This window comes from Corvus hawaiiensis, chromosome 4, assembly GCF_020740725.1.
Source record: "Corvus hawaiiensis isolate bCorHaw1 chromosome 4, bCorHaw1.pri.cur, whole genome shotgun sequence".
NCBI classification, from domain to species: Eukaryota; Metazoa; Chordata; class Aves; order Passeriformes; family Corvidae; genus Corvus; species Corvus hawaiiensis.
The window spans coordinates 32320667-32333566 of record NC_063216.1 but is presented as its reverse complement, the minus strand read 5'-3'; the positions used below and the strand labels follow the sequence as shown (position 1 = coordinate 32333566).

At 37.8% G+C, this 12900-nt stretch overlaps 1 protein-coding gene across 7 annotated transcripts in view; it reads left to right on the top strand.

Annotated features, from left to right (window-relative positions):
* Positions 1–12900, top strand: part of ANO4 (anoctamin 4) — a 177751-nt gene that overhangs the window by 122181 nt on the left and 42670 nt on the right. For all 7 annotated transcript variants that reach the window (XM_048301053.1, XM_048301057.1, XM_048301051.1 and 4 more), the window contains 5 exons: positions 2451–2557; positions 4469–4524; positions 5053–5174; positions 11500–11634; positions 12377–12473. In XM_048301053.1, coding sequence (XP_048157010.1) covers positions 2451–2557; positions 4469–4524; positions 5053–5174; positions 11500–11634; positions 12377–12473 — 517 coding nt within the window. The remainder of the gene's footprint in view (positions 1–2450; positions 2558–4468; positions 4525–5052; positions 5175–11499; positions 11635–12376; positions 12474–12900) is intronic.

Sequence of the window (12900 nt, the reverse complement as noted above, 5' to 3'; positions counted from 1 at the left end):
CATATTCTCACGTGTTTTAGGACTGCTTCAGCTAGTTCTGGAATAGGCAGAGTTCTTCATGGTAGTTATTATACAGAGGTGTTTACATCTGCTTCACAGACACGTCTGGTTATTTCTTCTTGCCCATGTGAGATCAAAAGCTATAATAACACAATTGCTAAGTTTGCAAATGAATGCAAATGACTTAAGTGTTTCTTTAAACAAGTGATTCTTTCTTTGTTTTTAGAGTTTGCATAATCCTTAATTTTTGCCTTTTTGCATTAATGACTCGTGAAAGTAGAAATGCCTAAATACAAAAAAAATACTAAATAAGTTCTCCAGAAAAAACGATGAAATGACTACCTCTAGTTGCGGTATGAGACAGTTGTGATAACAGATGGGCAAAATAACATTGTATTACAAGGAAAATAGATTAAGGTGTTATCTGGTTCCATGCTGCAAGTTTCCCAGATAAGGTGATTCAATTCTCAGTTGTATCCTACAAGAACTCATAGCTAAGTCAGAATGAAAATTACTGTGCTGTGTTTTGATATCTGTGAAGTTATCTTCACAGTTCTTTTACATTTATTCCTGTTTGGGAAGTGAGATCTTGGAAAGTCAGTCAGTAAAAGAAAATTAAATAAAGAGCAAAAATCTCTAATTGTTCATTTCTATTTTACTCCTGCTTTTGTTTCTGCTGCTACTAAAACAGCCTAATACAGAGTTCCAGCTTCAGCTGAAAACAACAGTGTTCTACCTGCTTCAGAGTTTAGGTGGGGTTTTTTTAATATATAATTTCTATCAGCATTAAAACTTACATGATGACCGTAGTTCTTTTTTCTCAAAATGCTTTTAATAGTTATTACTTTACATACTGATTACTTTCAACTGAATTTGATACAGATGCAGCTGTAAAGATACATCTCTATACCTGCTTATCTTTATGCATCTGAAAGATAAGCTCAGTCTGACATACTTTTTGAGTAACAGCAGCTTGAAATGGAATAGTGTCCCGAAACTGTTCCTATGCAGAAAAGGCAGTGGCCAGTGGACACCAATTGTATTTGCTGTGTGGTACCAGCCCACTGGTAAATCAGCGTGCACATGGTGGTCAGCCAATATGCATAAATCAAATTACTTTAGGTAGGTACTCTAGGGCATACATAGGACTTTGGGAATAGTAGGGATGTGGGAGGAAGCCGGAAGTACTGACTACAGTAATGAGTAGATTGTAGACACAGAAATGGCCTGTGATTATCTGGGGTGGAGTGGCAAAGGAGACATGAGATAGTAACCTCTAGAAAACCAGGTTTCATTACTTCTGGAGCTCTTGGAGAAACTTGCCTTTACTATAGGATTTTTTTTTTTTACTGTCTGCCTTTGAAGCAGCCCATAAGGAACTTATGTACACGTTGTATTGTATTGAAAATTCAGCTGAGAATTTTGATAATAAAGAGGGAGCATATGAAGTTCTCAAAGTCCAGAAGTTGAACTCCTTGTTTTTCAAAATTACTGTGGAGGTGCAAAGCCATATATTATTTCCCATGGGTAAAGATTCATTCTGAAAAAGCAGATTTTCATTTGAGTAAAATTACCTGAGGGGAAAACTGAGCAGTGAATCTCACATCGTGCAAAAGAGAAGATGATGTGAGTCCATGCCAAGCTCCTGATTAAGATGATCTCATTTAAGGCTGTATTTGTCTAGTGTGCTGTCTTACAGACCAATCTCTCTATGACACCTCTATGACCGTAACATTTGATTTATCAGTTTATTCAATTTTGCAGCTCTTCAAAAACACAGATGAGGAAAACAATATTGCCTCCTATCCACAGAGTTTGTTGGGTTTTATAAAAATACATTCAGACTCACCACAATTCTGTCTAACCTATTGAACATTGAACCAGAATATTAACTGGATAAATGGTGTCTGAAAGCTAATTTTCTGCTGTATTTTAGCTTCCAGGACCAAATATAGGAGTATATGATACTTTCCATTTCTAACATATTATTCAGTAATAGTTTTTGGTAAGAGTGGTTTACCAATAGATGTTTCCAGCTGGCTCATAATGGTAAAGCGTAACAAAAAGCCTGGAATAGAAATGGAATGTGAATTTCTACTGCTGCACTTACAAAGATATGCTTTTGCAAATTTTTGTGCAAGAATTTTGTGGTTTTCAGTGAATTACCTAAAAGTGATGCTTACCATAATGAATACTTAAATATCTTCTATCTTTCTCCAGACTTCTCCATCTTTGTTAGATGTTCTTTGTTCTTTGTTAGAGAATGAATACTGATACTGACAGCATCTCACCTGGCTAATCATCTCTTAATCAAGTGTCTTTAATCCTTCTTGCACTTGCTTACATACTGTAGATTTTTAGAGTGTCACAGAAAGTAATGGAACTAAATATTTGCCTTAAACATGTTATTATATGTTTCTGAGATGCCCTTGGTTTTTATTTTCATGCAGTTTCATAATACACAACAAAGACACTTTCTTCAATAATGCTACAAGAAGTAGAATTGTACACCATATCTTACAAAGAGTGAAATATGAAGAAGGGAAAAACAAAATTGGTAAGTACTGAGCAATGTGCTTTAAAATGTGTGATTAAAAAAAAGAAAGGAGAAGTCTTCCTGGGCTCATAACAGACTTTTCTCCTTCCTTTTTAATCACCTCAGTTTAGCCTGTTTACATCTCAACCACTGCTGTTGCGGGGGCTTTGCCTGGAAGATGTGATCACTTCCATGTAATATCAGTCAGCTTTCACAGGCATATGTCACCACAGGGGATTTATCACCTCTGCAAGGGAAGAGGCTGATTTAAACAAGAAATATGAACAGATTACGAGCAGTGGAGAAGCAGAGAGACTCATGCAGGAAAACTTCTACTCTTTCATAAAAACTTGCTTAGAAGGATGGCAAGATTTGTGCTGCTCTACATCTCAGCCTACAGGGATGCTCCCTGGATACCTATCCATCCCTAAGGGAGATGGAAGACTCTGTATCTCTGTTGTTGCTGTAAGTCAAAAGGGAGTTCACCACTGATGTCCTCAGTGCCAAGACTGCTATGCATAACTGTGTCTTCACTTTCAATTAGTGAGTGGAGTGAACATTTGGAGTGGCACGTACACAGATCCAGGAGAGCAGGCAGTGACAGAGGAGGGATAGAATATGAAACAGTGGTCACCTGCCAAGTGGTACGGAGCACATACTGCTTGAGTACCACATAGAGAGAAACATAGAGACAATCTCCATAAAACTCTGCAGTCTATTTCATTTCCCTGCTGTTTAAACCTCACCTTTCCTGAAGAGGAAGAGAAATATCCCAAAACTTCCCATGTTTCTTTCTTTCTCAGCTGCTGGGATGAGGGCAGCAATACCTCTAAGCAGAGCAGACGTTGCATCTAGTGCAAACACTTGCAGTCCCTGCCTACAGCAAGATCCCAATCCCTCACATGTCAGCTTGTGCTGTACCTACAGTGAACACAACCTTGCATTGATCACTGGGCAGAGCAAAGCCCAGCTCAGCTGTACAAGTTTTACTTTTTTGCCAGAGGCACTGGAAGAAAGTATATTCTGCCAGGCAGGTACTGATGCCACCACAGAAAGTGCTATTCATATTGAATATTCATATTGATATTCCTATTCCCGTTGCTGTGTCCTTGCTGCTGTGTGTCCTCTGTGAATTAGGAAAGGAATCAAGACTCCACACCTCTTGGTCAATAGAGTTCAAACACCTTCACATTCTTAGTGTGGATATTTTGTTTTGCATTGCCTGGTAACTGCTCAATCCTATTTAGGTGATTTTCCAAGTGAAAAGCACCAGCATCTCAGCAGATATTAGTTCTCAAGGCTCTCGTTGAAGAGGGACAAGCCCTGAGTGAGTGGGGTGTATGATTACTTTTTTGTGCCACATAGGAATGATTTTGGTTCAGGTTCCTGTTTATTTTCTAGTCTTGCACTGCTGCAGCTTGTCTTCTTCCTTTTTGTCTGACCAGCAACTTTTGTAAGACATAAACTGAACATATTTTAGAAAGTTGTTATCATATGGAAATTAAGAGTTTCAGTTGCTTTAGTGGTCTGCAATTCAAAAATGTCGAGACCTTCTCTGAAATTTTTAGCTCCCAAGATATGCAGCTTTTCATCTAAACAGCTTTGTTAGACAATATTTTATGAGGTTAAACTTTAAACCTAGTGTGAAGTCTCCAATTTCACTGAAGTTACACTAAAGATGGATTTGGCGAATGAATCTTTAAACCTCCAGCATAATAAATGATAGATTCTGATTAATATTTGAACATGTCCTTCTTTTTATTATATCTTAGTTATCAAAATCTATAAAAGATTAGTTTTTCTACATGTATCTTGTACTGTCAATGGGCTTCAATCTTCATTTAGTCAGTTTATTACGAAAATGTGTTTTGCTTTTTGCTTAGCAATTTTTCTGCTCCTATTGGTAAATAATTGAATACTTTTGATTCTTAGGTCTGAATCGATTGCTCAGTAATGGCTCCTATGAAGCTGCATTTCCTCTTCATGAGGTACTTTTCTCAGTTTGTTTTTTTTTTCTTTTTGAACAGACATTTGCCACAAAATGAATTCTTAATTGTGTAATCATTTATCCTCAATCTTTTTAATGTCTGCCTCTGACATGTTTCCATTTATCGATGCTTTTTTCCTTGGGGAAAAATTAGGGGTGTTTTCTTGCAAAAAGAGATGAGTAAAGAAAGTCCTTCTGGATCTATTCTGTAAAAACTATTTGAGTTGATATATCACTATGTTTTCAAAGAGGAAAAGCCATTATGCTCTGGGGGTTTTTTTGAGATTCTCTAAAGATTTTCTTTGTGTTTATAGCCTATGACTTGAATATAATTTATTATTAATATCTTAGGAAGAATAATCTCAAATCTTAGTGACATCAGTTGATATTTTTTTAATGTCATATTTAGCTTTTGGAGCACAAGTATGGAGTTTGAATAAATTGTGTTATCCATACTGCTAGTAAGAGCGATTTCTTAAATATTCTTTTTTGCTGCTGTTATTCATTAATGTCCAGATTTGTATTTTAGGGAAGTTACAGAAGTAAGAATTCAATAAAAACCCATGGGGCAGAAAACCACAGACACCTGCTCTATGAGTGCTGGGCTTCCTGGGGAGTGTGGTATAAGTACCAGCCACTGGATCTTGTAAGGTAAGACTCACTTGCTTTTATTATGTCACATTATAGATGCTTTGAGCACGGGTTGTTTCACTTCTGCCAAAACCATGAAAAGTTCCGTTAATTCATTAAAAACTGATCCTGAAGTCATGGGAAACCATTTAGTTCATGGTGCCACTACATCCAAAGATGTATATATAGAAAAGCTTGTACAAGGACTTGAAAGTGAAAGAAGTTTCCTTCTAGAGTTTCCTGACACCATAATTTGAAATGAAGTGTTTGCAGAATATTTAAGAGAGAAAAAAAGGAAGAGAGAGATCTGCGGAGCCTGGATATACCTGATTAGACATCTGTCCACAGGAGGAGTTCTTCCTCCTTGGAGAACGGCTCTGGTGAATGACAGGCTCTCATCAACTAGATTTTCTTCTTCCGAAAAACAACCACAGAATGAGCTCTGGATGAAGTTTCATGATGCTTACAAATGGCACAGAGCAGAACTGACAGTTCTGAATGTGCTACCGTATCCAGCAACACTAGTGGTGGAAGTCTCCTCTGTACCACTGCCCTTTAATTCAGACCAGCTACATCACCACTGTCTGGAGTTTTATTCATCTTGGAAGTAGTCTGCAAAGAAAAAAAAACACAAGGAAGCTGAGATGTGATTCCGAGTTCTTATAGTCCTCTTAAATAGTGCTTTCAAATAGCCTTGCATGCACTAATAGAGAATTACATATTTCTTGCGCATATAGAGAGAGCCAGAGCCTTTACTTATCGTGTTGGCAGAACTATTATTGGACAGTAATGGGATTTTTCTACATGAAGAGAGGAATACAGAGCTTCAAGAGCCTATTAATAAAGTCTTCAGATGTGTCAGGAGCACTGAAGACACATTGGCCATCAGGAAGGGTCATTCACAACATGCAGCTGGTCCAGCATATTAATTGCCTCTTTCATAAGTCCTGTAACTAATAGAAAACTTTGCTCTTATTTATTCTCAAAATTGTTTCCAGATGAAAGATTTCTAGAGGGTGGCCCTGGAGACAGACAGTGTTACTGATTAAGGCCATATAAAAACTATCCATTTCATAAAACAGAGAGTTTCATTTCCATGGATAAAAAGTTCACCAAGAAATACAATAAAAAATTTTACTGAGTCATGTAATTTTTTAATGCTTTACAAAATAATTTATTAAATCTCATAATTTAATCCCAAAAGCTTTTTATTTCTTTTTTAATACACTGAATAGAAATATGGAATTTTTGTCAAATTACACAATAGAAATTGCTGATTTATGGGGGAGCCAACAGTTACACTGAAGGGGATTTTTGCTTTCAATTTCCCAGTACACAATAAGATATTAATATCACAGTATAAATAACTTACCTCTAGAGAGTTTTCTAATCATTTGTCCATAGTGGTCAAGGCTTGTTCTTGTTTGTGAAAGTGCTGTTGATGCAATATCTGGTGTTTCGTTTAATTTGATGATCAGGCATCTGAAAAGTTTTTATTAAGTATGAGAATAAATGATAACAGAGTAGGCAATGTTAGAGATATGATTATTCTGGACCTTGATAGCAACCTTCTTGAGTAGACTGAGTTTAAAACTTAAGATTTTTTAAGAAGCTTTATTTTTTCATCAGACAGATTTTTTTAAATTCTGTTAAAAACAAACAAAAGAAAGGCAGTTGCTACAAACCCCCTATCTGAGGTCATGAGTGTCCTGTGGTTGCCGAGTAGGTGTTTGCCCAAAGAGGAGAGGGGCAAGGGCAGTAGTGAGATTCCCTGAGCACTGACAGCAGCCTGAGTCACAAGCCACCAAACTCAGCAGGTCCAAAGCTGCAGCCCCAGCCCAGTCTGCTGTTTGCTGCCTGGAACACATCCACAGCTGTGATGAATTCACTGAAGGAGGGGTGACACAATAGGAAAAGGGGATGCCTTTTTCTTCTCACTTCACAGATGCTGGATTACTCACATTTCCTCAGCTCCTGCTGAATTTTCAGAGTATTCAAAGATTTAGGAGGAGATAAAGAAATGTGAGTAATCCGGCATCTGTGAATGAACCTTCCATGCCTACTGCCACTCTCAGTAGTTCATATGTGTATTGAGCTGGAGATTTTTCCTTGAAGAACTGATAACACCAGCAAGACCTGCTGTTCATTTTGCTTGGAAGCGTCTCAGCAGGCACACTTTAAAAAGAAGCTTTTTTCATGTCAGTTCTACAGCAGGAAAATCTTTTTTTATCCCATAACAAGAGTTATGTGGGGTTGTGCTTGAAGGGTGTAGTGTTGTCATGTGTACAAAAGGAGTGTCTGGATGTTGATTCTTCCACAGACATCTGACCAGAACTTACACTTCTAGTTAACATTATGCTTTGGAAAGGCTAAGAAGTAAATTAGATGTAGATAGTCCAATTATGTCATTAATTGATATGATATTTCTACCTTAAAGTCAAGTTGCCTCAATGGTAAGTGAAAATGTTTATGCTTCTTTGCTGTTTTATTTTTTCCTTAGCTGTTAAAATGAAGTTTCCATCTCCTGTGCTGCCCATTTGGCAACTCCCAGATTTCATTTAATCTCATCAGCTGGCTGTTATGGAGATACTAGTCACTAAAAATAAATGAGAAAAAGTCATTTGAGGGGAATTGCATGATTCTGCTTCTACTTTGCTTTGAAACATGTGGCAGTATGGCATAATTTATGCATAATTTATGTAGACTAAGCACAATTTACAAAGCCAATCCTGCTAATCGACAGATGTGGTACCATGACTTTAATTACACATCTCTTGGAATTTAGTGTCTATAGATATTTACAAGAATAATTTATGAGCCTTAGAATTGATTGTAATCAGAAAGAAACAGGACTTATTATATTTATATGCTCTGGGACCATGTAAATCAATGGAAACAGTTACAGTGATTCCTGGGGACTTTGGATCACCTCCTCACACTTACGTGCATAGCTGTTTCCCTCCTGATTTTGCACAAATTGCTCCTGCTGCTGCCTGTGCATGTAATTCACAGGACAAAAACAGAGGGAGAAAACTATGGTTTTTAAGTGGTTGTAAAGCTATCTAAATGAGCCTGGAAGCAAAAACTGATGCCTGAGCAACTTGCATTTTGCTCCATTAAATGTCTTGACTGCAAGCTGACTACTCCCTTTCAATCTCCTGTCAAGCCTTCCTACCCACCCCATTGGTTCTGTTGTGAGAGCTTCGTATGTCCAAAACACCTGCTGGAAAGCTCTAGTTTCTGTGATGTAGAAGGTTCTGTACAGAATTTCATTCTTACTTGCAAAAGGGTTAATGAAAATAGATAGGTTCTTGGCTTGAGCCCTGATCTGTCTATATTCTAGATCCATGACTTCCTTCTAGGCATGCTGAAAGCAAAATATTCTGTAATAAAGGTCATTAAACACAGCATAATCCAATATCACATTTCACAGGTCTGAAATTAGACTTTGTAGCTTACTAATTTTCAAAAATGTGCCTTATTGATAAATATTGATATTGAAATCTTAACCCAATTAAGACATGGCTCTATCATTGGAATGGGTTGAGGGGATATACAGTTCACCTCTAAGGTAACTGGTACTGAAGGGCTATGATACAGGCTAGCTTACAACTGAGAAGCTGAAATTGTGTTTTTATTATTATTTTGATGGTACAGCATATATAAGGATAGGAGAGATGGATTATTCTATTAGGTGCTTGGGGGTTTTTATGTCTCTGCTTTTTAGGTTAGTTGTGGAGAAAATTTTCTGTGGGAGAACCATTAAAAATTCAAACAATTTTTTTCTGTCCATATTAATAGTCTGAAAAATTGGATAGTAATAAATTAGCAAAGTTAACAAGAACACAAGGATGTTACCAATGCTGGAAAATTTCAAAGAGGCCTTGACATGAGCAGAATGATAACACGTGAAATTTAGGTAGAAGTAATGCACAGTTATGCATTCTAGAAAAAACCTCTGGAATTCCTTGTGTACATTGCTGAGCTCTGGCTCAGAGAGAACTGCCATCAGTGAGGCAAGCTGTATGAAATTTCTGTTCTTTACATAGCGACAGAAAAAGAGAAGAAACAAAGAGCTTGTTCTTCAAACAAGTATTTGGGGCAAATTGAAAGGAGTGACAAAGGTATCTCTAAACCTTTTTCATGCCCTGAGGGTCATGATGGTCCAGCTGAATTACATATTGAAATAAATGTAGACCTGCTCTGAATATGGTACCTAGGAAGGCCTCCAAAGACCTTCTTACTGGCATAGTTTGTTTCCATAGCACTTAACTGAGTGGTATCTGAGCAGAGACTAAAAGGAGAAATATGCTAACTATGGGCCCAGAAGACATGATATATTAACTTGATTCAGATGCAAATTCCAGCAGTACAGCATGTGCCTGTGGAATATCAGCTGTGTTGCAAAGGGCAATAATGGAATATCAAGGCTGTTTCTCCATATTTAAACCAATATGTATCAAAGTAATATCAACATCTTTCATGCATTTTTAGGACCCAGCTCAGATGCCTTTTCCTTACTTTTCAGAGATGGGTTGCTCCCCATCATGGACAGTCTTCTTTATGCACACACTGAACCTTGCTTGGGTCTTCATCTAGGATGAAGGTGTTTGATCTCAAAGATGGAAAAGAATACTATGATTTGCACTGTTAGATTGAAAGACTCAACAGGATAGGAGATGGGTTTTGCCATTAGTGCTTCTCAACTAGAGGGTTGGAGCCAGGAAGCATTCATCCTTGAGGGTAGGGAATGATGTGAAAAAATAAAGCTTGATGAAGGTTAGGTTGACTTCGCTACTTTGAACTATGTACATGGAGAAAAATAGGTTATAAATATTTAGTGGAAGTAAGGTCAAAACGTGAGTTTGCCTTTTTGGAGGTGCAGGCACAGATTGACATCCTAGGTGCCAGGAAAATGGTCAGGACAAAGGTTTCATTAATACTCTTAGGTCTTAAAATACAGTTTGCAGTGTGGTTTTTTTACAGTCAGACCTGCTGCCCTTGTCAGAACTGAGCATGTTATTGTTAGCTTACTATCTCTTTAGCCTATGAATTTGAGTCTGTTAAATAACAGAAGAACAAAACCAAAATGACAATATCTGGGTTCTTATGCAGAGGTGGTAAACTCAAATGAAAATAGTCACTGCAGGTCAGTATCTTCCAGCAGAGCATGAGCTCAGGGCAGAATTTCTCAAACAGGAAATTTTTAATAACAACTTGAAAACTGCTAATTTTCTGCAGTCCAGACCAAGCGTCCTCTGGTGCATCCAGCGCTAGAGACAGACCTAGGTCTTTCCATTCTCACTGAGAAAGTCTGGCCAACAATGTTCTCTGATAGCATAGAGGAGCCAGCAGTGCTGGCTCACTGCATTTACTCTCTGGATAGATCAGAAGTTGCATCATTAGGGTGAAAATGGGTTTCCAGCAGTGACTATTTTCAAATTGAGTGGATATGAAAGTTTAAGTCTGAAACACAAGCATGTCATTTTGCCTCATTCTTTTAAACCAATCTTGCAAATAATCCCCTAAAATCTCAGCCTACTGTGCACAAGACATCAGACACAGGACAATACATGAGCCTGCTCCTCTGCTGCTGATGCTCCTCTCCTCCTCAGCAGGTTTTTGTGTGCTTGATGTATTGATATAACACATAAATAAAGGTTTGATTGTGTTTGGGAGGAGGAAAAGTGCTAATGAATATGTAGCAAAAAGGAACTTTCTGGCCACTTTGCTGCTAGTTTTTGAGCAATATATTTAATAAATTAGGATCAATTAAGATGGCTTTCCTCAAATCATTGCAAAATGATGGACCTTACATGCACTACACTTTCCACCGCAGTAGACTAATGAAATTAATTTTCCAAGAATGGAGCTAAGAAAATAAGTAATCAAATGAAAATAAACTGTATTGGAGAATGAACTCTGGTTAACTGATTTCTTAGAAATAATTTGTGCTCAAATAATTTCTGCTGTTGTAGAAGTTTTAGGGATAAAACTGATTTCAATACAATTATTTGGGCAGTACATTCACACAGCCAAAAGGCAAAGCAGATCATCAATTTCCAGAATACAAAGAACTAGCTTTTTAGAAGTAACTCAGTGTTTCCTTTATGAGGTCTCCACTTATCTAACTGTAAACTGTGGTTATTGAATTTTTGAATTAATGTTTTAAGTTCATTCCTGGGGCAGGTCCCTCAGTGTGGATTTAGAAGCTTAGTTGAAGGCTTTTTCTTCTCTTTAATCTACTCTTCAGATATGATAGAAATATTTTTGTTCTAATAATGAGCAAGATTAAGTAGATTATACTAATTAGCAGGTAACTTTGCTGTGTTGTGTTTTAAAACAGACGGTACTTTGGTGAGAAAATTGGGCTGTACTTTGCCTGGTTAGGCTGGTACACAGGGATGCTCTTCCCAGCTGCCTTCATTGGATTATTTGTCTTTTTGTATGGAGTCACCACTTTGAACCACTGCCAAGTCAGGTAACGTGGGAACTTTTATAAAGAAATTGCAGCTGTGGGTTACTATGAATAATTTAAGAGATCTTCCCACAAGCTGTTAATTATTTCATTTTGTACCGTTGAATGAACAATCAAGAAAAGACTGTGTAGTTCTCATAAGGTACCCAGTATCAAACTTCCCATGTTTTATGCTCTTGAATTGGGATGAAAGGAAATGCTTCTTGCCCAATTCCAGTTGGTAGTGGTGCTGGCAACTCAGAAACTTCATTACCCTTTAACAGGCCAGCACAAGAGTGGGGATTTTTCGCTCTCTAAAAGGCCTTTCCCAAAGATCCACCAGAGAGAGGCATTTCTCAGATGAAGAAACCCCTGGACCTTCTGCTGAGAGCTGCATCTCTAAGTTTTTGTGCACTTAAGCCACAAGAATAAGTCAAACTGAACTTTGTCTGCAGTTATGCTCAACCTCCCCCTACCAAAAGTCACTCTGACTCAAGGAGTAGCTGGAAATGGTAAAGAGATTCTGCTAGGTTGTCCCTGGAGAACTGCACTCTGCAGTTATGACTGTAAACGCTGTAGTCTTAGACAGTCAACAAATATTAATTATACACATGCAGTTATGAACATCTTGGCTTCAGTTACAGACCAGTTTTGTTCAATAAGTGACTGAATATTAGCAAAGCCTATCAATCCATTTTCAGACAGATTGCTGTGCAGATTGTTGTAGTAATCAAGCTATTAATTTTTGTCTTTTCTATTTTTCCAGTAAAGAAGTCTGCCAAGCTACAGATATCATAATGTGTCCTATATGTGATAAATACTGCCCCTTCATGAGGTTGTCAGACAGCTGCATTTATGCCAAGGTATGTTTTAGGCTATGCAAATCGAGGTGCTTCCTGATAAAAGCATGAATTTTGCCCTTTGCATTTGTCTTTAGTGAGCTTGGGTAGATAAAATCTTGAAAGGACAGATCAAGTTCAGCCAACATTAACATTGTCTTTCACCAATACTTAGTTTGGGTTGTAAAACATTTGAATGCTATTTGCACTTAGAGATTCAGCAGCCTCGGAGGTCGTGTCCTAGAGCTATGTGTTATGGTGTCCTTGACATCAGTCTTTGTCTTCTCATCCATCCTCTGTATGTGGCTCCATAACATTAATGCTTTGGGTCTGAAATGATGCTCACACCTGGTGTTGGCAGGGGTCAGTCCCAGGCCAGGATGGCAAATAGTCCTGTCAATTCACAGGTGGATTTCACGTGTCAAGAGAAGGATCCTCAGGATTGTCAGGC